This window comes from Panonychus citri, unplaced genomic scaffold (assembly GCF_014898815.1).
Source record: "Panonychus citri isolate SS breed McGregor unplaced genomic scaffold, ASM1489881v1 Contig00049, whole genome shotgun sequence".
Lineage (NCBI taxonomy): Eukaryota > Metazoa > Arthropoda > Arachnida > Trombidiformes > Tetranychidae > Panonychus > Panonychus citri.
This window is the reverse complement of record NW_026515454.1, coordinates 769,901-794,036: the sequence shown is the minus strand read 5'-3', so window position 1 is coordinate 794,036 and position 24,136 is coordinate 769,901. Positions and strand designations below refer to the sequence as shown.

Below are 24,136 nucleotides of genomic sequence, written 5' to 3'. Positions count from 1 at the left end.
ATCACTTATTATCAACATTTAAATTTTTTGATCAATTTAAATGTAATTTGGTTTCCATAATTAAAAATTATAACAATTAAAGACATTAAATGATTATGATGATTGGTATTGAAAGGACACTTGATAAAAACATAGAAAATGAAAACCACAATTAACTTAATTTGGTTCGATAGCTTAAATTGTAACTAATTAAACTTAATTATCAACATTAATATTGAAGAGCAAAGAAAAACATTGATTAACCCTGTCAATTAAAAAAGGTCTTTAATTGTTATAATCAAAGTGATTAGAAAACTTTTCCCAACTGAACAATTAGAATTACAATTTCATTCATTGATTAAACTGGTTGATTTGATTGATGATTAGTTGATTGGTAGATGATTGAGTTAAATCGCTGACAAACACACTGAGTATAGAGTTAATCAATAGATTAGTTGATTAAAAAAAACCATAAGAGGAAGAGAAACAATTAAAGGTTAATTGTGATGGATAAAGAAAACAACAACAACAATTAACTGACCATAACAAACGGGAAAAAAAACAACGGACGTTAATTGAAACAAACAAAATGTCAACAGAAAATTAGTTAATCATAATTAACTAACAGGATTTGTAACGTAATCAAAATTTCAAACAGTAAATAAGAATTTAGAAAAATTAAAATCTTGGATTGACCAAATTTGTGTTATTAATTGTGAAGATTAGAGTTGAATCATTTAGCAAATCAATTCAATTGAAAACCGCTAATTTTATACTTTCGAGGCAATTAAGATGATGGCAAGATGATTAAATGTTATTATTACATTTTCAATGAATGAAAATATATTTTTTTATATTAAATCTATGGTGAAGTTGCCTGATGATGATGATGATGAGGTGGTGGTGGTGGTGGGTGATTGTGATGGAGACGATGATGATAATGATGATGATGATGATGATTAGTATTCCCTATCATGAACTGACCCATGCATGTACCGGTCAGTTGGCCTGGGCTGTGAGTATTCAGGTCGAGTGTCATAAAATGAGGTTTGCTGGACATCAGTTGACCCATAGTAAGGATTGTTACTGTTGATAACATTTCCACCGCCAACAACTCCACCACCACCTCCTCCACCCATCATCATGTTGCTTGATTGTTGCATCGGTGGTCCCATAACTCCACCCGCTCCCTGTTGATTTGGATAACCTCCTTGTTGATAGTAACCTCCAGGTCCACTACCTCCAACTGCCCCACCAGCGGTTTCACTTGAATCCATACGCTGTAGATCACCATTCATTTCACTTGACCCACTGCCCGGTGGGTGACCTCCTTTAATTGACATTTGTCTTATCTTCCAGTTGGGTATATGATTAGGATCCGGAGGTGGTTCGGACCAAGGTTGAAGTTCACCGGAGGCAAAGATACCATAAAATATGACACCACACAAATGAATAAAACCCGCCATGGTAAATACCTTTTGCCATTCCTCTGAAGTCTTAATTGTCCAAACAATTAGTTAATCACACACATATGAAACATACGAAAGAAAAAGTTACAAAATAAAAACAACAATTAGTTTAAACAGTTGAATTATTTTTCTTCATCATATTGATCACAATATAAATTGCTGTTCACTTGATTAACCATCATTAACCATCCATTGATTAGATTTAAGTTTAAATTAACATTACTAGTCAATTGATTATCATTATCATGTTAATTAACTATTGGTAAAAGTTAATTTCATTGATTAACTTACGATTATTATTAATATAATAATGATGATGATGATGATATATTATTATTATCAAGTGGGTATGATTTCAAGTTGTTTCATCATTATCATGTTAATCATTATTGTTTTGCTATAATTTAATTATTCACATCACATTCACATTATTGTTGAATGTTGGTTGATGATGATGAAGAAGATGAAGATGAAGATGAAGATAATGATGATAAGGCTCTTCAACTCTTGATTTTCCATCATCAACATTGAGCAAAATTTAATTGCCTCTTCATCATCGTCTTATAAACTCAATTTCATCTTCCATGGCCCAGAATTTTTATCATCATCATCATCATCATGATATTCATCATCTCCCAGGTAACCTTTAAGTACTTGAATCCATGATGGAAAAATTTTCCACCCACAATTCAATTAGGTTTAACTAATACTCACTTTTACCACCATCATCAATTTTACCTCCTCAACTTGTGGGATGATGATGATGATGATGATAATGGTGATGGTTAAATGATCTTGATGGTGAAAATTCAATTCCTATTGATATATGTAATATAAGCATCGTATTGATTACAATAGTTACCAGTTTCTTTGTTAATGATCACATTTTAATGATGATCAAAGAGTCAATTGTATTATCAGAATGTTCAGTTGACAGAATTTTCCATGAAAAAAGTTGACAGAATTTATTAGAAAAAAATAGTTTCTTTTTTTTCTATCAACATCATTATCACTCTCATATTATCCTCATCTTAGTTATCATGGAAATTTTCATCATATTGAACAAGATGATTTACTTTTCTATCTAATATTATATGATTGGTAATCTTTTCGCCGGAAGGAATTTAATGAGATTCCAATTCTGAAGAAAATTGAAAATAATAAGAAATAAAAAAGAGAATCAAAAAATAACGGATAGAATATTTTCTCTTAGACTTAATCATGTTATTCCCTTGGATTGATAAATTTCATTGATTCCCCTGTAATATTATCTCATCTTGAAAAACTATTAGATTTTGATTGGATAAATTGTTTAAATCAAATTAAGTTAACTGTTGAAATGTCATGAGAAGGAGCAGAAAATGATTCCAATCATGAAGAGTTGATTCATTTTCCCAATCTCTCCAGAATATCATATGTAATATCAACATCATCGATAGTTGATTTACAAAATTAAAGGATTTAAATTGTCATCAAGTTAATACCATGATAATGATAATTTTTAACAATCGATTGCAAATTGATCAAATCAAATAAGCATAAGAAATTATATCTGATTGTCAAACTTGATTGAGTAAATTTCAACCTCATCAAACTTTTCATCTAATATTAGATTTGATTTTCCTAATTTACTTATCTTAATTGTTATAAATACACAACGATGGTTACAATGTAAAGGAAAATGAAATTAAGCAAATGCAATGAATTTGATTGCGATTTCATTTTATATAAACGATCAACATTTTATGTGTCAAGGGATCGATTTTTTTAAAATCGAAATGATCAGTTAATTGTTACCTTTCCTGTGGTCATCATTTCAGTTACGATTGGACAAAACATTCCGGCCAATGTACCGAATCCATTGGAGATTCCCATTAATATTGAAGCATAACGAGGAGCAATATCTAAATGATTAACATTGAAACCTGAGAGAAAAACCAATGGGAAAAGTTTAATTCAGTTCTGTTATTGTTTGGACAATTTAAATTGTTTACCTGAGATTGCAAATCCACTGAAACCAACGGCAAAGGTTAACGCTGAGATCGCCAGAGCTTCACTTGATGTACTTCCAACAACAAACAAAAACAAAGCTTCCATACCGAAGCCTGTAAGGGACGATAGAAAATAGATTCAAGAATTCAACAATTAACTGATTGAAAATTTATATCTAATAGTAATTAACTCACCTCCACAATTAAATAATTTTCTAACTTGTGTAGTGGTCAGTAAACCTGATCGTCTGAAAAAGTCAGCCAAGTGACCACCAAATGGGACAATTATAGTCATACATAAGTGAGGAACTGCTCCTAAAAAACCAGACTAATCAAGAATGTTGATAATTAAAATGAAAATTAGTTAATTATTTAATCATTTAAATTGATAAACATGATCAGAAAGTCCGATTTCAATTGAAAACCAAAAACTATTCATTCATTTTTTCATTGAACAAAAGTATCGTAGTAACTTAATCATCCACTAGATGGTATTACTGTTTTAATTTCTAATTACTAATCAATAATGATGATATAATTTATGATTAAATTAATAAATGATTAGAGTTGTTTAATTATTATGATGAGAATTTGTTTGTATACGTTAAATATCAAAAGTTAATTAGATAATTACTCTATGGGATCTTATGGTTTTCTGTTGAAATTTGGTTCTACTTTTGTTACTTGCGACGATTAAATTAAATTAAAATATTTAGATTTAATTAAATTGATTCAATTGTTGTTAATCAACCAAGAATTGATTGTACTCAACTACTAATATATATATACTTATCAAGGAAATGGTTAAAGGTTGAATATGATTACCTGAATGGGGAAAGGGAAATATAAGTAAATGTAAACACTATTTTAATAGTTAGTTGATTGTTTGTGCTGCGACATTAGTAATAAATTGTAATGATTAACTAGACGAGACACAATTAACTCAACATTTACAAATCAAAGAGGGAGGAAGTGATAGAGGGAGAGAGAGAGTGAGTGTGTGTGTGTGTGAGTGAGTTAGAAGGTGAATGAAGATGATAAAGGAAGACGATGATGAGTAAATCGGAAAGTCAATTAAGTTTCACCTTGATTTAGCAAAGTAAATTGTGTCCCAAAGGATTTATGATGATTAAGATGAAGATAAAGATGATTAAAAGGACTTTCTTATTCAGTTTATGATGATAATTACGATGGTGATGATGGTGGATGATTAACTTACCTCTCCCACCGATGAATGGAAAACATGTTTGAAATAAGTGGGTTGTGATATCAGTAAAAGGTAAAATGTCCAACTACGACAAAAATTGGCGACAATTATAGCATAAACAGGTAAGGATGAAAATATGGCCTTCCAAGGTGTCGTTTTGAACTGTAGGTCAATCGAAATTGACAAGAATAACCAAAAAGAATTACAATTAGAAGTTGACCTTGAAATTCAATTGCCCCAGTTAATTATCATTGTTAACATTTCCATCCCAATTCCTCCCTTGATGAGACAACAATCTTGACGATAATAATAATAATAATAAGTAATTGATTCAAATTGATTCAAGATTATCATGTTATCAGTAATCTCATGAAATATTAAAGGTAAGTGAATTTCATGGTGAAAATAATATATGAGAGAGATGAAAATTTTCTCGTAAAAAATTGATTGATTCAAATGGTAATAATAATAAAAAAACATTATCATCATGTCGGGCAAATATTATCTTCATCAATGGTTATTGATGCTGATGATACATTCATTGTTATATATTCATGATAACAATAGACCATGATATCATGTGAGTATGTCCTGAATTGATTATTGAAATTTTCATGTTTTCTTTCTGGATCCATTTTTGGTAACAGTTTATTTCATTTTCTGGGTTTGACTTGAAAAGTAACCAAGGAAGAGGAGAAAAATTTTTTCCTCCAAAGTAATAATAACATACAAACTCTTTCGGGTTATCTTCCTTATCATCATCATCATCATCATCATCATCATCATCATCGTCTATAGCATCCATTATGAGTTTCAATCTTCCTCCATCCCCCATCCACTCTCATCTTCCACTCTCTTACCATGTTTACATATGAATATATATACAACTCTGAATGTCCCAGTTCCATGTGAATGTCAACACTCAATTTAAATATTGATTCAGTCTTTGTACATGTAACTTATTTCTCATCCTCATCTTCATTTCTCCCTCTCCCTGTTTCCTTTTTTCCTCTCATCCCAAAAGGATGATGAAGATAATAATAAGATGATGGTGGTGATGATGATGATAAAATACTGAACATGAATATCAAAAGGTTGACTTAACCAGAGTTGAACCTTTTATATTTATCATCTTATGAACTTTACTCGGTGTGAATACAATGATTGTGACACTTTTTACCTTGATTATCTTGATTGTTCATCAACCTGATTAACAAATATCATGTTCACTTGTATCATCAATGTTTAATCATCATCATCATCATCAAAATTAATCAATATCATTATCATGTACACACACACACACACACATATTGATTAACTTACTGATCAAGGTAAATGAAGAGAAGCAAAAAACTCATAATTGTTATGACGTAAATGTGGATACACAATTTTGATTGTTGTTGATTTTTTTTGTTCTATTATCAACAATCAACCATAGAAATTGTTGTTACTATTATTAAATGTACGTTTGATTGATTGATTGTCATCGATATTATAGAAATTACTTGTATCAATTGTGTCAAATCACAATCAATTGTCAAATATTGTCAACGATTGACCAACGGATAAGTTTGATTGTCAATCGGTTTTATTTGAATAATTTGATTGTTGATCAACAAACAACAACAAGTATGAAAAGTTAAATTTAATTGTTGTTGTTGTTGATAGATTTTAATTCAATCAGTCAGATTTCAATGAGAATGTTAAAAGTTTATTAAACAATTAAAAAGTAAAAGTATAAAAAAATATTAAATTGTTTTATTGATTTTCTTTTGGTTTCTGTTTGATTGGTCCTTAAGATTAATCAAATTAATTGTTGTTTCCATTTGATTGTTAATTCAATGTTTTTACTCAATGGCTTCAATGTTAATCGAGTTAAATGAAATTTGATAACCATGTTTGATTGTTGATAATAAACTAATCAATGATTTACTGTTAGTAAATCAAATGGTTAAAAGGTAAAAATCATCAGTCTCAAGATTAAATGAAGCCAGAGAAACAGAATTAACTTGTTGGACAATCAACAAAATTTACTGTTATATATTAGGTGTTCAGTTAAATAGCCTGAGGGTAAAATCTCAGGTAAAAGTTGAGAACTTTGTTCCTTTTCATATTGAACAAATCGAAAAGCATGAAGAAAGAGAGAGAGAAAGAAAAAAAGAAAAGAGAAAAAGTTGTAAAAATTTTCATTCTAATGATAAAATAGTAACATCAACAACGATCAACAATCAACATGAAGAAAACAACAACAACAACAACAATGACATGGCGACAGAATTGATGAACACTCAGAATTGAGATAAAAACAGAATCATGATAAAAGAAGAAGAAAAAAAAAGAGAAAAGAAAAAGGAAACAAACATGGGAATAGGAACTCAGGAGATGAATGAAGATGAGAATCATCATCATCATCATCATGGAAAAGAAGAAAAGAAAATAAAAAAAAAAGAAAACATAAATATCTCCTAATGATGTTCATCTAAAGATGAAGAAAAGATAATTGCTATTGACATGAGTTATTATATTCATTGAGTTTGAACATCAAATGATGACCATTGGTCAACAACAATTGAACTTTAAATAACTTACCGTTGGTGATGTTTGGGCAACGTTTCCAATACTTTCCTCGATGTAGATCAATTCAGCTTGAGTAATTGTCGGATGTTTAGCTGGCTTTTCAAATGAATATAATAACCATGATAAGTACCAAAAACAACCAACCACACCTAAAGAATTGACAACAATTTAAATGGGACAAAAGTTAATTTCAATTGTGTCAACTAATTGGTGGTGAAAACTTTTTCCAAATCAATGAAAATGAGATGAAAAAATTTAATTGCTAATCGATTATGTTAAATAATAACATTACTACATTATTATGATCATTGATTGTTTCATTGATTCAAGCTGATTATTCATCATGATCAATATTGATTATTGGTGATAATCAATGAGTAAATTATTATAATTGTATTATTTTTATCATCAATCATCAACATTATTCATTAACCATTGTTATTGTAATTGTATTAATATATAATTGATAATAATAATAATGTAATAATATGTTAGTTTGTATGAAAATAGCTTTACTATTGTTTCTTATTGGGTTTACTTTTAATTGTGATTATATTATCATAAGAATTTGATTGCAGATAATTAGTTAATTGTTGGTTTTCTTACCATAAAAATAAAAGCAAGCCTGCCATCCAAGCCACTCTGTAAGCATACCCGATATTGGTAAACCTAATACAGCTCCAGCATAAGAACCTGAGTATTGGGATAGAGGATCAATTTTAGTAAACAAATGTTAATCTTCATCTTCATATTCCTCCTTTATCTTAATCATCAGTATTATGACGTAATAATAATGATAAATAATCTTAAGATAATAAAAGGTAAAGTTAAGATGAGAGAGAGAGAGTTTCAAGAAAATATTTTTTTCTTTTCGTTTTTTTACTGATATTTCTATTCTCTTTCAAAGATATAATTCGATAATCAATAGAGAGAAGAGGGTGGAGTGGGTATGATGAGAGTTAAGGGTGGATAGAGGAGAGAGAGAGAGAGAGGGGAGGAAAAGGCTCAAATAGGTTACTCAGTAAAGGGAGTATGAAGATAACATGATGATGATTGTGAAGATAATTTTTCAGGGGTGGGAATGTTGATTTGCTTTTATCATGACGTACCACAAAAAGCCAGAGTAGCTAAGCGACTGCGTTCAATGGGAGGTGCCCAGTGACGCCATATACCATGACATGCTGGATATGTTACACCCTGAAAAAATGAATAGAGAGAGAGAGAGAGAGATGATAAAAATATAAACAGGTTAGTATATTGTATTGATAATCAGGATGATAAGGGTGATGATGATGAGACAGTTATTGTTATCATTTAATTCATTCCCAGTGTTTTTTTTTAGTTTCATCATGGTGATTTCAATTCAGTGGGTGAGAGAGAGACAGAGGTGGACACTCCCATAACTGTACTTTAGTATTGTTTCCAGCTATTAATATGTTATCTTGATTACATTTATTATGTCATTAAGATATTATTATCATCTGATGATGATGAACTTTGTTAGGAGAATGACATTTACCTAGGAACTTTTTTTTTGTCGAATTTTTTTTTCCTTCTCATTTGATCTATTTTTTTTTTCTATTCCAAGATTTCAAGGTTACCTTTAGATGGACATTTTCATGATTTATTGAGTAATTAATTGATTGCCATTCATTGTTAGTGATTAATAACCTTTGATTTACTTTCATCATCTTTTGTCATGAAATATAAAAATCTATATGAATAAATGATGAAATTCAGTTGAATGAATTGGTAAAGAAGAAAATAAAAAGTTCCAATTTAGAAAGTTTTTTTTTCTTCTTCTTACTTTTCCCTTCTTTTCATATACATACAACAATAGTGGTTGGAAAATGATGAAATTGAAAAATGAACAAAGGTAAAGACCAATGAAAAATGATGATGAAAAGTGGAAGGTAAAAGGATGAGGAAGATGAGAAAAAAAAGAATCCAATTTTTGCCTCAGTGTTTCATTCAATGCAACAATTGCATGGGAATTCATGGTTCAAGTAATCACAGTGATTATCTTGATGAGGGAAGGAAGAAAAGTCTCTCTCTCTCTCTCTCTCTGCATGATAATGATGATGATCCAGATCTTTTTGACTGTAACCTTAACAATATCACCGAGTTAAATGTGATGAAATTGCGTTAGACAAATATCATCATCATTGGGATGAATATAAGGGTTGAAGGTGGATGATGATGACGATCAGAATGATGATAAAAAGCATTAACAGTTACATGATGAAAATCTGATGATCCCACTTGAATTGAAACAGGCAAACAAATTGTTTACAATTTTTTATTTCCAAAAAGGTAACAACAAATAATAACATGGATATGCATGTGTAACATTTTCCTCATCTTCCACTCCATGTATATATATGAATCCTTCCCATCTTGTTCACCTGAGAAATACTACTCACAGGGATTTAGACATGTTCATCATGAAGATATCATGGTTGTTTCCGGATTCAAGAAGTCTTTGCCTTTGAAAAACTTGTAACCTTTAAATCAATTGAACTGATTGATTTAAACACAAATCATATTCCATCAAGATTGTCATTAGGAAGTGGGAATAGTTTTAATAGTTAAGGATGAAGTTGAGGAAGGAAAATCATGAAGCTCATGATGATGAGGATGAGGATGAGGATGTTGACTGAAAATATTGTCATCATTTGCTTTGACAGTGAAAACACCAGGTTATTACTTAATGAGCTCCAAATTAACTTAGTTTTTTTTTTGCTGAACTTTTCAGAAAATTTTTTCTTCCTGAGTATTCAGGGTAACAAAAAGGATGAGGATGAGGAAAGGATAATAAGTTCAATTAAGAGACTCAATTTGTGGTCTCATCTAATGTTTCAGTTATGTATGTATACCTATTAGAAATTGTTACTTTCAAGCTTATAAACTTTTATCATCCTCATCATCTTATCATCTTCATGGGAAAGAAAATATTTGAAATTTTATCTTCACAATTTTCTTGACAGATCGATAAGCTTAACTGTATTTATATATATGATATCAAGAAGAAAGGATGAAGATGATGAAGATAAAGGATGATGATGATGATGAGGAATAAGAAAAAGGTAAGAAATATTTTCTTCTCAACTTTTATTTTCTCTTTCAAGTTTTTTTTTCTCCTTGTCGAATATTGGATTTATCAAAATTCTCATTGAGTATATAATTTTTTTTCTCTCCATGGTGAAGATGAAGATGAGGATGATAACCATGGTGATAATACTTAAAGCCAAGGTGAATGTCAAGTTATCAAATACATAGACAAATACATGATATTTATAATCATATTGGAAAATCCTATTCGACAGAATCGATGAGAATTTCAACTGAACTTTCATTGAAATTGTTACTATTTTTCTCTTGATGACAATTAAATTTAATTCAATTGAACTTTATCACAATCGATTCAGTTGATGTTGTTTATCAATCATCAAATTCTGAAGGCTCAACTTTTTCTTGTTTCAAACTAATTGTTTGTTTTCCTTTCGCTCTCATGATTTTATTTCATGAAAATTTCAGTGAAAATTTTACATTCTCATTGGTAGAACTTGTTTTCTTTTCTCTTTCAACATTTTCCTCATGATAAAACTCAGCCAAATGATGGTAATCAGTTGATATTGAGCAATCACTTAAGATAATTAACTATGATTAAATTACAATTTAAAAGTTTAAATTATTTTCCATCATCAATTTTACAAACATTTCACTTCAATTAGACTAATGAACATCGAGAATGAGATTGAAAAAAAAAGTTCAATTTTATTTTCACCTCAATTTTATCACAATTTTGAATAATTGATTAAACGTAATCAATAATCAATTGTTAATCATTTTAAATGTTATGTAAGCAAAATTAAATTAAGTGGCAATTGAAAGTGAATCAAAGGATTTTGTAATTGTTTCATGTTGAGTTTCTGGTTAGATTTTTAATTCACAGATACGATTAATTGACTCAAATAGGATTTGATTGTTTTCCTCATGATTTTTGTTGGTTCATGAGGATGAGGATGAGCAATCTGATGAAATGAAGATGAGCAAATGGGGAAGAGAGGAAATTTTTTCCTCGGATTAACTGAAAGAGGAAACAAGAGCCTAAGATCAACTAGAAAAATATATAATCTGTGGTTAAGGATTAACTTTAGATGAGAAAGATTAATATTAACTATCATTACCATCAGGAGAAAAGGTAAAGGATGAAGATGTATTAATAGTTTTCATGGAATATTGGAATTAAATGAAAATGGAAATGAAAGTTTCATTTTTTTGTTGTTTCTTATTTTGAATTGGTGCAATTAAGAAATACAATTAACATGCAATAATTGCGTGTATTGTACATCTAATGATTAAGTATAATTACAATTTGGTAGAAAGGTGAACTACAGATTATACAATTAATTCAGTTCAATACCGAAAACCTTATTCTCAGTTAATATTATTAATACGTTTCCCAGGAACAGGAAATTAACATGATGAAAAATGAGTTACATCTAATGATAACTGGCAGGTAACTCAATTTTATCTTTATCTTCATCTCTCTCTCTCTCTCATCACTTACACCATCAAGTTCATCATCAGTATCGTGGATATATTTCAGTTTCTGTTGATATAAAAACGGAATTGCCTCAGGGCATTGATAAAGATTTCTATGGTGAATATATAGCAATGTACCATGTGGTTTACTCTTGTAACTTGGAAAGAAAAGTTTTCTATTAGAACTCTCAAAGCTTCAAGTTCGAGAGTTCGAGAAAGATATTTCTCTCTTTTTCTATCGATCCATTTTCAATAGAACTTTTTTCTTTCTTGGTGTTCATCTTATTCATTTCCATGATTCAAAATTCTAAAGATATAATAATAATAATTTGATAGCGTCATTCTGTTAAACACCAATACTAATTTCTAACAAGAAGATGATTGAATAATTATCATCATTTCATTTAAAATGATAACAAATAATAAGTTCATTCAATGAACAAGAACCAATGAACAACAAGATAACAATAATATTTACTGAGGGAATTGGTGTGAATATGAATAATGAAAAAAAGTAAATTATCAAGTTTCAGTTACTATTAATATATTGATGAGAATTAGAGTGGGAGTGAGAGAGAGAGAGAGTAGGAGGTGAAATTGATAGTGGTGATTATCCAATAATGATGATAAAAGGTCACCAAGGTAAATCTAAACACATGGAATGAATTAAATAAATTCCAATGGTGGTGAGAAAAGGAGTGGGATATTTTTCCCTCCATCAATCTTACCTCGACGAGTCCTTGTAATATCCTAACCCCCATGAACATACCATAGCCGAAATAAGCTGCTCCCGGAAGTAAAAGGTTAAGGAAGGCAGAGGTGGCTATTGCTGTTCCAAAAACTCTGATGAAAAGAGAGAGAGAGAAAAGTTCATTGGATTGGAAATTTTGAGTTGGAATCTTCCAAAGTTCGGACTTACCTATTGGCTGGATATTTAGCGGCTAGAAAACCGCCTGGAATTTGTGTGACAATATAACCCCAAAAGAAAGATGAGTCCACAACGCCCACAGTTTCGGGAGTCCAGTCCAGTTCCGGCTAAATGAGAGAGAGAGAGAGAGAGAGAGAGAGAGAGAGAGAGAGATGACCAGTCGAGAGGGAGAGTAAAAAAAAAGAAAGGTCAATTTTTTTTCTTTCATTTCCATTTTACTAATCATATAAATCAGATTAATGTTTAGATAAACAGTTGATTGGTATTTGTGATTCTGATTCATTCTGAAAATCAAGATAACATCTCATCAATTTTGGTCCATTTCAAACAATTGGTCAGGATCATCTCATTTGATTTCATCTCAATCATCATTTTCATCATGTAATCACAACTATCGATTTTATCTCAATCCTCCCATGAGTATTAATACCCACCCTCAAACTCCCACTTTTATCTGTTGGAAAACATTATAATGGCTTCAGAACTTTTTGTTATCATCATCATCATCATCTTCTTCCTCCTCTTTCAGAAACTAGGTCAACCTTTTTATCTTGGAATATTTTTCTTCTTCTGTTCTAATTTAAAACTTTCATTTCAATCATGCTGATGAATTGAATGTTGATACTCAAGAAGAACAAAAAAAAAGCAGAACAATTTAAAACAATTACAATTATCTTCCTATTTCTTATCGTTCAACATGATAATATGAATGCGAGTAAAAAAAGATTTGATTTATTAATCATTATAATTATATTTTTACAACCTGAATAATTTAAATATCAGGCAATTTACTTTTATCATCTTCTAATCAACCAGAATTAATGTAAACCATATATTACACTTATTATTGCATTGTGATAATAATACCGGAAACGGAAATGATGAGTGAAAGCAATCAATTGTTGAGCAACTATTTTTTTACTATTCATTTTAATTTAGTTTCATCTCAATCAAAGGTAAATTATTAACTGATGAATATAAATGAAATAAAATTATATCTAATCAACAATTCTCATCACAATATATATGAATTTTCATTATCATCCTGATGGAAAAAGATAATAAAATGAAACTTTATCTCTCTCTCTCTCTGTTGCTCTCAGAGGAAAATTATATAAATAGAATGAGCAAATATCATGATGATCATGATGATGAAGATTCTTGAATTCGGTTGGATGGGTTTATTTACGGTTGACCTGGTTCGAGTAGCTTATCGTATCAATCAAAGGTATTCTCATGAATTTCCATCTACTCAGAATGATTCAACTGTAAGATGAACAAGAAGATGATGATGAATATAATTGATCAGTGAAAGACAATCAATCCTGAAGAGATAACTAAAAAAATATCCTTCGAAACCTTATCAATGTTTAATGATAATCATCAAGATGAAACTTATTCAATGGTGAATGTTTCATCATTTTGATGATTATCATTCATGAAAACGATGACGATTAAAGTTATCACCTTTTTTTTGAATAATCATTTAGGTTTTGTATCAATTGAGATGATGAAATGAATTTAATGGAATAGAAAAAAAAATCAAATTTTCCAATTCGAAAGTTTTTCCAGCCCTTCGTTTCACCTCATGGACACTTATTTGTACCCTCAGGGGAAATTAATTATATCATTTGATTAACATTTTACACTAAAAATCAAGGTAATCAATTAACCGTATGATTATCTTATTGTTACCACTTATGATTAACCTTCCATGTTTTTTTTTGTTTCGTATTAATTGTTGCCAGTTAATTAGTAATCAATTTTTTTGTTATATTCCAAATTAACTGATTATAATCATTACGATGTGTTTATTAATCAGTTGAATTTGATTACTTTTTTGTGCCAATATTACATTGGCTTCAAGGTAAATGTTAATTACAATGAGTAATGAATTGTTTTCATTACCAACAATCAATTTTGATTTGATTATTATAACAGATGAGGGAAAAAAAATCAGTCAATTCAATTGAAATAATCAAAAAATTTCTTGTTCAACTGACAATTAAAAGTTTCGGACAATGATTAAAAGAGGTTAGAATTGTCACGTTAGAAATTTTTCAAGTAATTTTTATTTATTTGGTTGAAAGAAAGGAAGAAAGAAGATTTTGTTGGACATTAAAAGTAAATGTTAAAGAATTAAGATAAACAATAATAAGAAGGGAAAATAATTGATAAGGAGAAGATACGAAATTGAGAAGAAATTGATTCACTTTATGAATTTTAGATTAACGGTAGCGGGTTGATTGAGCGGCTTGATGTCGAGCGGTAACATTGGAATCGTGACAAAGTAAAGTTGAAGTTGTTGGTTGAATACAATTTATTAAAGTAGATTAAGATTGTCGATTAATAATTAGAAAGAAAGGGGATTGATAGAAATTAGATTGAACAGAAATTAGAAGAGGAGAACGAAACACAAATTGTAAGAATTAATGAAATGGGATTGAACACAAATTAAAAGAGAAAGATAAGAAAGAAACTAGATTTAACACAAGTAGGTTTTAAGTTGATTCACTGAACTAACTTGACTGATCAAGAGATGTAAACACTCAAAGAGATGAAGACATTCTGATGATGATTATTTCGATTGTTACTCTTTTTATACTAGTTTGATTAGTTAGGTTAATTGTCTATCTATTGTTTAATGAATCTATCTTCCGGTGGAAGTTTAAATCGTTTCTTTACCCTGAGAATTTTATTAATTACTATTTGATTATGGTTATTGAATTAATTGTTATTGTTATTAGTTTAACTTCCTAAATTAATTAATTGACTAACTTTTTATAAATTAGGATTGTGAGAAAATGATAATGAGGGGAAATAACAAATGGAATAAAATTGTCTATAAAGTCAGGCTACCTGGCTGTGACAATTAAGATGACAACTAATTATTGAGAATTGAAATTTAAAATTCTAATTAGTTAAGGTTGAAGTTTCAATTCTGATGTTGAGATTCTGATGTTGGGATTCTGATGTTGAGATTCTGGTGTTGAAATTCTGATTGAAGATTCTAAATGAAGATTCTGGTGTTATCTAAATAAGTTGATTCGGGCTACCCGGATCAACTTATGAACACAAAAGGGAAGGGAAGGAGTTCCACCATATCTGGCACCAGGTATGGTCAGGAATAAGTCAGAGGAAAAGGAGGGGAAAAACACAATTAAGATCACAATGGAGAGATCACAAATTAAGATCACATAAGAGATCACAAAAGACCACAATAAGATCACAAATAAGAGAAAGAGAGAGAGAGAACTACAATTTTGTAGTTGTTGATTGTTGGTGAAGAGAGAGAATGAAGAGAGAAAGAGAAGAGAAAATAAAGACAGAGAGAAAAAGAATGTGTAGAAAGAGAGAAGAGAAAGAGAAAAAATTACAAATCATGGGAAAGGGTAAAGGAAGAAAAGAATAATTAAAAAAGTAATTAAGATAAAGAGAAAGATAAATATGGTGATTGTTGTTATGGTCAATTGGTTTTGTTAATTGATGAAAAAAGTTTCATCACAATTTACTGGGTTCGATGAAAGACTGTCCTCAGTCGTAGTCCATTTTAATCGTTAGCAGGTCCATTGGATCTAATTCCCTTTTATTATTTCGTTTAGTAGTACACTCGTCGTTTTCATCAGGATTTTTGTTGATCAAACTGGAGAAATGGTCATAATATTTAATGATTGTTATTGGGCTTGATAGAAATGGTAGATATTGAAGAGTGAAAGTTCCATCATGAAAAGTTTCAGTTGAGATTTCAGCATTAATATTTAAACAGGGTAAAGTATCTTCGTCGGAAGATTCTGAAGCATTTGATAAAATCTGTTGATGTTGTATGGAATTATTGATTAAAGTTAAAGAAACGAAAATTATTAACTCATTAAATGTTGAAAGTTGTTGAGACAAAATAGAATCATCATCGTTATCAGGAACTAAGTCTGAAGAGGAGCAATCAAAGTGGAATGGCATTGATCGGAGTTTGAATCTGTGTTTGGTAAATTAACATTAGATGATTCAATATCTAAATTATTCGGAATATCATCTTCTATGGTATCAGGAATAATAACTTCGATGGCATCGGATTTTTGATCATTAACACTATCAAAAGTTAATTTTGGATACATAACAACGAAATCATTATTATCCTCGTTAACTGGACTTACAATTATACTTGTAGAATTATCTAAATTTACTTGTTGAATTTTATTAGAATAGCTATGAAGATCAGATGGGTTATTATTATACTGATTATTTTCATGATGAATTGAAGTTAGTTGATAATTATCGGGATAATAACCATAATTGTGTTCATGAGGAGAATGATGATGAAAGTAAAGATTGTATTCATTGTGTTATGATTCTAATTAACTCATCTATATTATAAACTTGTGAATATTCTAATGTACTCAAGACAAAGTCTCGAAGATCAGGAAGAAGACTTTGAACAATAAGTTTTACTTTGTCGTTGAGATTTAAACAGAGTTTCCTACAGAGTGAATCTTTTCTATGGACAAATGAATCGGCGGGTTCGTTAAAATGTTGTTTACATTGTTGAATTTGTGACCAAGTAATATTATAAAAATTAGACATGATTCGAAGACGTGTAGTAACACAAATTAAAAGGAGTCAAAAACAAAAAATAAAGAAAATGAAGGAATCAAGAACGTCATAAAAATGACAAAAATAAAAACTGAAGTCACATAAATGAAGAAGAGTAAACGATGCATAAACGAAGGCGGGTGAATCTAGAACGATCCTAAATCATCCCACCGCTGCCACCAATTGTCACGTTAGAAATTTTTCAAGTAATTTTTATTTATTTGGTTGAAAGAAAGGAAGAAAGAAGATTTTGTTGGACATTAAAAGTAAATGTTAAAGAATTAAGATAAACAATAATAAGAAGGGAAAATAATTGATAAGGAGAAGATAAGAAATTGAGAAGAAATTGATTCACTTTATGAATTTTAGATTAACGGTAGCGGGTTGATTGAGCGGCTTGATGTCGAGCGGTAACATTGGAATCGTGACAAAGTAAAGTTGAAGTTAAAGTTGTTCGTCGAATACATTTTATTAGTTTTAGGTTGATGATTGATAATTTGAAAGACAGGTGATTGATAGAAATAAGACTGAACATAAATTAGAAGTAGAGAACGAAACACAAATTGTAAGAATTAATGAAATGGGATTGAACACAAATTAAAAGAAAAAGATAAAAAGAAACTAGATTTAACACAGAAGTAATTTTTAAAGTTGATTCACTAAACTAACTGGACTGATCAAGAGATGTAAACACTCAAAGAGATGAAGACATTCTGATGATGATTATTTCGATTGTTACTCTTTTTATACTAGTTTGATTAGTTGGGTTAATTGTTTATCTATTGTTTTATGAATCTATTTTCCGGTGGAAGTTTAAATCGTTTTATTACCCTGAGAATTTTATTAATTACTATTTGATTATGGTTATTGAGTTAATTGTTATTGTTATTAGTTTAACTTCCTAAATTAATTAATTGACTAACTTTTTATAAATTAGGATTGTGAGAAAATGATAATGAGGGGAAATGAGAAATAGAATAAAATTGTCTATAAAGTCAGGCTACCTGGCTGTGACAATTAAGATGACAACTAATTATTGAGAATTGAAATTAAAAATTCTAATTAGTTAAGGTTGAAGTTTCAATTTGATCGAGATTCTGATGTTGAGATTCTGATGTTGAGATTCTGATGTTGAAATCTGATTGAAGATTCTAAATGAAGATTCTGGTAAGATTCAAATAAGTTGATCTGGCCACCCGGATCAACTTATGAACACAAAAGGAAGGAAGGAGTTCCACCATATCTGGCACCAGGTATGGTCAGGAATAAGTCAGAGGAAAGGAGGAAAACACAATTAAGATCACAATGGAGAGATCACAAATTAAGATCACATAAGAGATCACAAAGACCACAATAAGATCACAAATAAGAAAGAGAGAGAACTACAATTTTGTAGTTGTTGATTGTTGGTGAAGAGAGAGAATGAAGAGAGAAAGAGAAGAGAAAATAAAGACAGAGAAAAAGAATGTGTAGAAAGAGAAGAGAAGAGAAAAATTACAAATCATGGGAAGGGTAAAGGAAGAATAATTAAAAAGTAATTAAGATAAAGAAAGATAAATATGGTGATTGTTGTTATGGTCAATTGGTTTTGTTAATTGATGAAAAAAGTTTCATCACAATTTACTGGGTTCGATGAAAGACTGTCCTCAGTCGTAGTCCATTTTAATCGTTAGCAGGTCCATTGGATCTAATTCCCTTTTATTATTTCGTTTAGTAGTACACTCGTCGTTTTCATCAGGATTTTTGTTGATCAAACTGGAGAAATGGTCATAATATTTAATGATTGTTATTGGGCTTGATAGAAATGGTAGATATTGAAGAGTGAAAGTTCCATCATGAAAAGTTTCAGTTGAGATTTCAGCATTAATATTTAAACAGGGTGAAGGTAAAGTATCTTCGTCGGAAGATTCTGAAGCATTTGATAAAATCTGTTGATGTTGTATGGAATTATTGATTAAAGTTAAAGAAACGAAAATTATTAACTCATTAAATGTTGAAAGTTGTTGAGACAAAATAGAATCATCATCGTTATCAGGAACTAAGTCTGGAAGAGGAGCAATCAAAGTGGAATGGCATTGATCGGAGTTTGAATCTGTGTTTGGTAAATTAACATTAGATGATTCAATATCTAAATTATTCGGAATATCATCTTCTATGGTATCAGGAATAATAACTTCGATGGCATCGGATTTTTGATCATTAACACTATCAAAAGTTAATTTTGGATACATAACAACGAAATCATTATTATCCTCGTTAACTGGACTTACAATTATACTTGTAGAATTATCTAAATTTACTTGTTGAATTTTATTAGAATAGCTATGAAGATCAGATGGGTTATTATTATACTGATTATTTTCATGATGAATTGAAGTTAGTTGATAATTATCGGGATAATAACCATAATTGTGTTCATGAGGAGAATGATGATGAAAGTAAAGATTGTATTCACATTGTGTTATGATTCTAATTAACTCATCTATATTATAAACTTGTGAATATTCTAATGTACTCAAGACAAAGTCTCGAAGATCAGGAAGAAGACTTTGAACAATAAGTTTTACTTTGTCGTTGAGATTTAAACAGAGTTTCCTACAGAGTGAATCTTTTCTATGGACAAATGAATCGGCGGGTTCGTTAAAATGTTGTTTACATTGTTGAATTTGTGACCAAGTAATATTATAAAAATTAGACATGATTCGAAGACGTGTAGTAACACAAATTAAAAGGAATCAAAATAAAAAAATAAAGAAAATGAAGGAATCAAGAACGTCATAAAAATGACAAAAATAAGAACTGAAGTCACATAAATGAAGAAGAGTAAACGATGCATAAACGAAGGCGGGTGAATCTAGGGCGATCCTAAATCATCCCACCGCTGCCACCAATTGTCACGTTAGAAATTTTTAAGTATTTTTATTTGTTTGGTTGAAAGAAGGAAAGAGGAAAATTTGGTTGGACATTAAGAGTAGAAATTAAAGAATTAGGATAAACAATAATAGGAAAAGAAAATAATTGATAAGGAGAAGATGAGAAATTGAGAAGAAATTGATTCACTTTATGAATTTTAGATTAACGGTAGCGGGTTGATTGAGCGGCTTGATGTCGAGCGGTAACATTGGAATCGTGACAAAGTAAAGTTGAAGTTGTTGGTTGAATACAATTTATTAAAGTAGATTAAGATTGTCGATTAATAATTAGAAAGAAAGGGGATTGATAGAAATTAGATTGAACAGAAATTAGAAGAGGAGAACGAAACACAAATTGTAAGAATTAATGAAATGGGATTGAACACAAATTAAAAGAGAAAGATAAGAAAGAAACTAGATTTAACACAGAAGTAGGTTTTAAAGTTGATTCACTAAACTAACTGGACTGATCAAGAGATGTAAACACTCAAAGAGATGAAGACATTCTGATGATGATTATTTCGATTGTTACTCTTTTTCTACTAGTTTGATTAGTTGGGTTAATTGTTTATCTATTGTTTTATGAATCTATTTTCCGGTGGAAGTTTAAATCGTTTTATTACCCTGAGAATTTTATTAATTACTATTTGATTATGGTTATTGAGTTAATTGTTATTGTTATTAGTTTAACTTCCTAAATTAATTAATTGACTAACTTTTTATAAATTAAGATTGTGAGAAAATGATAATGAAGGGAAATGAGAAATAGAATAAAATTGTCTATTAAGTCAGGCTACCTGGCTGTGACAATTAAGATGACAACTAATTATTGAGAATTGAAATTTAAAATTCTAATTAGTTAAGGTTGAAGTTTCAATTCTGATGTTGAGATTCTGATGTTGGGATTCTGATGTTGAGATTCTGGTGTTGAAATTCTGATTGAAGATTCTAAATGAAGATTCTGGTGTTATCTAAATAAGTTGATTCGGGCTACCCGGATCAACTTATGAACACAAAAGGGAAGGGAAGGAGTTCCACCATATCTGGCACCAGGTATGGTAAGGAAATAGTCAGGGAAAGGAAGAGACACAATTAAGATCACAATGGAGAGATCACAAATTAAGATCACATAAGAGATCACAAAGACCACAATAAGATCACAAATAAGAGAAAGAGAGAACTACAATTTTGTAGTTGTTGATTGTTGGTGAAGAGAATGAAGAAGAGAAGAGAAAATAAAGACAGAGAGAAAAGAATGTGTAGAAGAGAGAGAAAAAATTACAAATCATGGGAAAGGGTAAAGGAAGAAAAGAATAATTAAAAAAGTAATTAAGATAAAGAGAAAGATAAATATGGTGATTGTTGTTATGGTCAATTGGTTTTGTTAATTGATGAAAAAAGTTTCATCACAGAATAACTAATCAATTGGAGATTGAAAATAAAATTTGATTTGATTTTTGATTAGCAAACTCAGTTGGTAATTGATTATAAAAATATAATTAGCCCGAGGGCTTAACTAAATAATAACCAATACAATTGACTCAATTTTCACACTGAGTGTTGATTGTTGGTGGTAATTGTTACTATTTGAAAGAGGACAATCAAAGGATGAATATTATGATGATGATGTTAATCTGATTCATTTCATATAACCATTAATACACACAATACATGATAAGGTGGGTATTCATGATGATATGGAATTGAATTGATGACATTTTACTTGGTTAACAACAATCAACTAAATCATTTGAACATTTGTAAGTATTTGATGATGATGATGATTTTCCCACCTTCTCATTATCATCCGCCTATTCTGAAAATGATGATGAAAAAATCACCATGATCATCATCACCATCATGAGTTTTACTCTGAATGAAATTGAAACTTATAAATAAAAGATAAACATAACGAAAAAGTAATAACAATACAATTGTTATTTCCAAGTTGATTGATATCGAATTGATTAAAAAAAAGAGATTACAATTTAATCAACACAATTTAATGAATGAAAATACAAGTTGATGAATATTAAAACTTCCGGATAGAAATGAACTAATTGTTGTAACAATTTAGATCAACATGAGAACCTATTGAACCAAATTGGACTCAATTTTTCACGATTATTGACTGTATGATATTTATCGTTGATTATCAATTATATTTAAGGGAAAATCTGATAAATTGTTTTTCTTTTAATCTTCTGGTCTCATGTTTATCGTGAATCTCATGGGCGTGAATGAAATGAAATAACAGGTAAGCAAAAGGTAAATTGATTTCCATTGGAAAAACAATAAGATGAAAACATGATATTCTCATGAAAAGAATTACATATAATAAGGAAGACGAGAAAGATGATAAATAAGAAAGGAAGAGAAAAAAAATAATCGAATCTCATAAGTCACCTTTATATACTTTTTTTCCACCTTCGAAAACCTCCCATCGAACTTGAATCTCTTTTCGAAAAAAAAAGAATATAATTTGAAAATGGAATCAGAAGAAACAAAAAAGAAAATCAAAATTCAGATTACCTTGAATTTTATTTCTTCTCCATGATGATTATAATGTTCATGGTGATATAATAAGATGAAAAGCTCAATAGTAACAATCTTAAAATCAGTTGAACGATCTGATCAATTGGCGAATTGAGTTAACTTTATGATGACAATAATTATTTATTGATGAAACTTTGGCTTCGAAAAAAAATGTAAAAGAAATTTTTTCTCCTCATTCCAATTGAAATTCAATGTTATTTCATGGATTCTCAGGTTGTTCATGAAATAATGATGATAACAATAATAACAACAGGGTAATGATATTAAAAAGTAATGACATTTGATAAAAAAAATGCTTTCAATCTGATATAATAGTTGATAGCGACAGGTAAACAAAAGGTAATGCTGAAAAGTTATCAACTTTAACCAAGTAAATATTTCATTTCAACATCAATGAATTTTCAATGTTACCATGATAATATTCATGTAATCAAGATTCATCGAATCGGCAAATAATGAGTAATCATTATCATCGTGATGATTAACTGATTGATTTTTGATTGTCTCAGTATTTCAATGGGTAAAAAATGTTCTGATTTATATATTCATGATGATCGTTTTTCTGGCTCATCTTCATGATGATTATCCGATGAACTTTATGGAGATTTTTTCCAGGAAAAAAATGAGAAAACTGAGTTTTCTTCAGTCTTTTCTATCTAATCAATCTTTAGAGGCTTCGAATTAGTATAATTACATGGAAAACGAACTGAATTAAAGAGTTATAAGGAAAATAGTTACAAGATAATCTGTTTACCTGAGTGATAATATTTTAATCCAAAAGATTATCTCATTTTCTTTGATACCTTATCCAATCTGAGCGAAAGTGAAATGATCACCATCAGATTCATACACAGAATAGTTGATCAATTGAGAGAATAACTATTTTCGAACCTCGATTCGAATCTTTTTGACAGAAATAATTGATTAACTGGCTTAATTGTCATCATCAGGGAGGGAAGATAAATGATAATCTCTTTAGATCAATATATTTATTTGTTGATTTGTTTTTTTCTCTTCTCCTTTCTGATTCTGTCTTCTAATACACACATAATAATATCCTCTTTTTGTTTACCATCAGAACTTTTTTTTTTACTTCTGTGACTCTTATTGTATCTTAAATTCAGTTTATCTCTCATGGGAGAGATATGAAGCTTAACCTGGAGAAAGAATCATCAACCATCATTATTATCATCATGGTGAAGAAAGTTGAATGATGAGAGTAAGTTGATGGAGAGAGAAAACTTTTGGAAAGACAAAATTTAACCAGAATTTCTGATTATCTACCTTGTTGACTGTTCAAACAATTCAAATCTCCAACTATGAAGCATAAAATCATGATAATGTTCACCCAGTGATTGTGATTAAGTTCTGGTAATCTG

At 29.7% G+C, this 24,136-nt stretch overlaps 1 protein-coding gene across 1 annotated transcript in view; it reads right to left on the bottom strand.

The window, feature by feature from the left end:
* LOC128385458 (vesicular glutamate transporter 1-like) overlaps nt 1–24,136 on the bottom strand; it is a 35,031-nt gene continuing 10,895 nt past the window's right edge. The window contains exons 5-14 of the mRNA XM_053344325.1: nt 12,694–12,809; nt 12,503–12,617; nt 8,336–8,423; nt 7,833–7,919; nt 7,239–7,375; nt 4,659–4,808; nt 3,635–3,767; nt 3,443–3,553; nt 3,246–3,373; nt 1–1,475 (exon numbers count right to left, since the gene is read on the bottom strand). Coding sequence (XP_053200300.1) covers nt 939–1,475; nt 3,246–3,373; nt 3,443–3,553; nt 3,635–3,767; nt 4,659–4,808; nt 7,239–7,375; nt 7,833–7,919; nt 8,336–8,423; nt 12,503–12,617; nt 12,694–12,809 — 1,602 coding nt within the window. The 3' untranslated portion in view covers nt 1–938. The remainder of the gene's footprint in view (nt 1,476–3,245; nt 3,374–3,442; nt 3,554–3,634; nt 3,768–4,658; nt 4,809–7,238; nt 7,376–7,832; nt 7,920–8,335; nt 8,424–12,502; nt 12,618–12,693; nt 12,810–24,136) is intronic.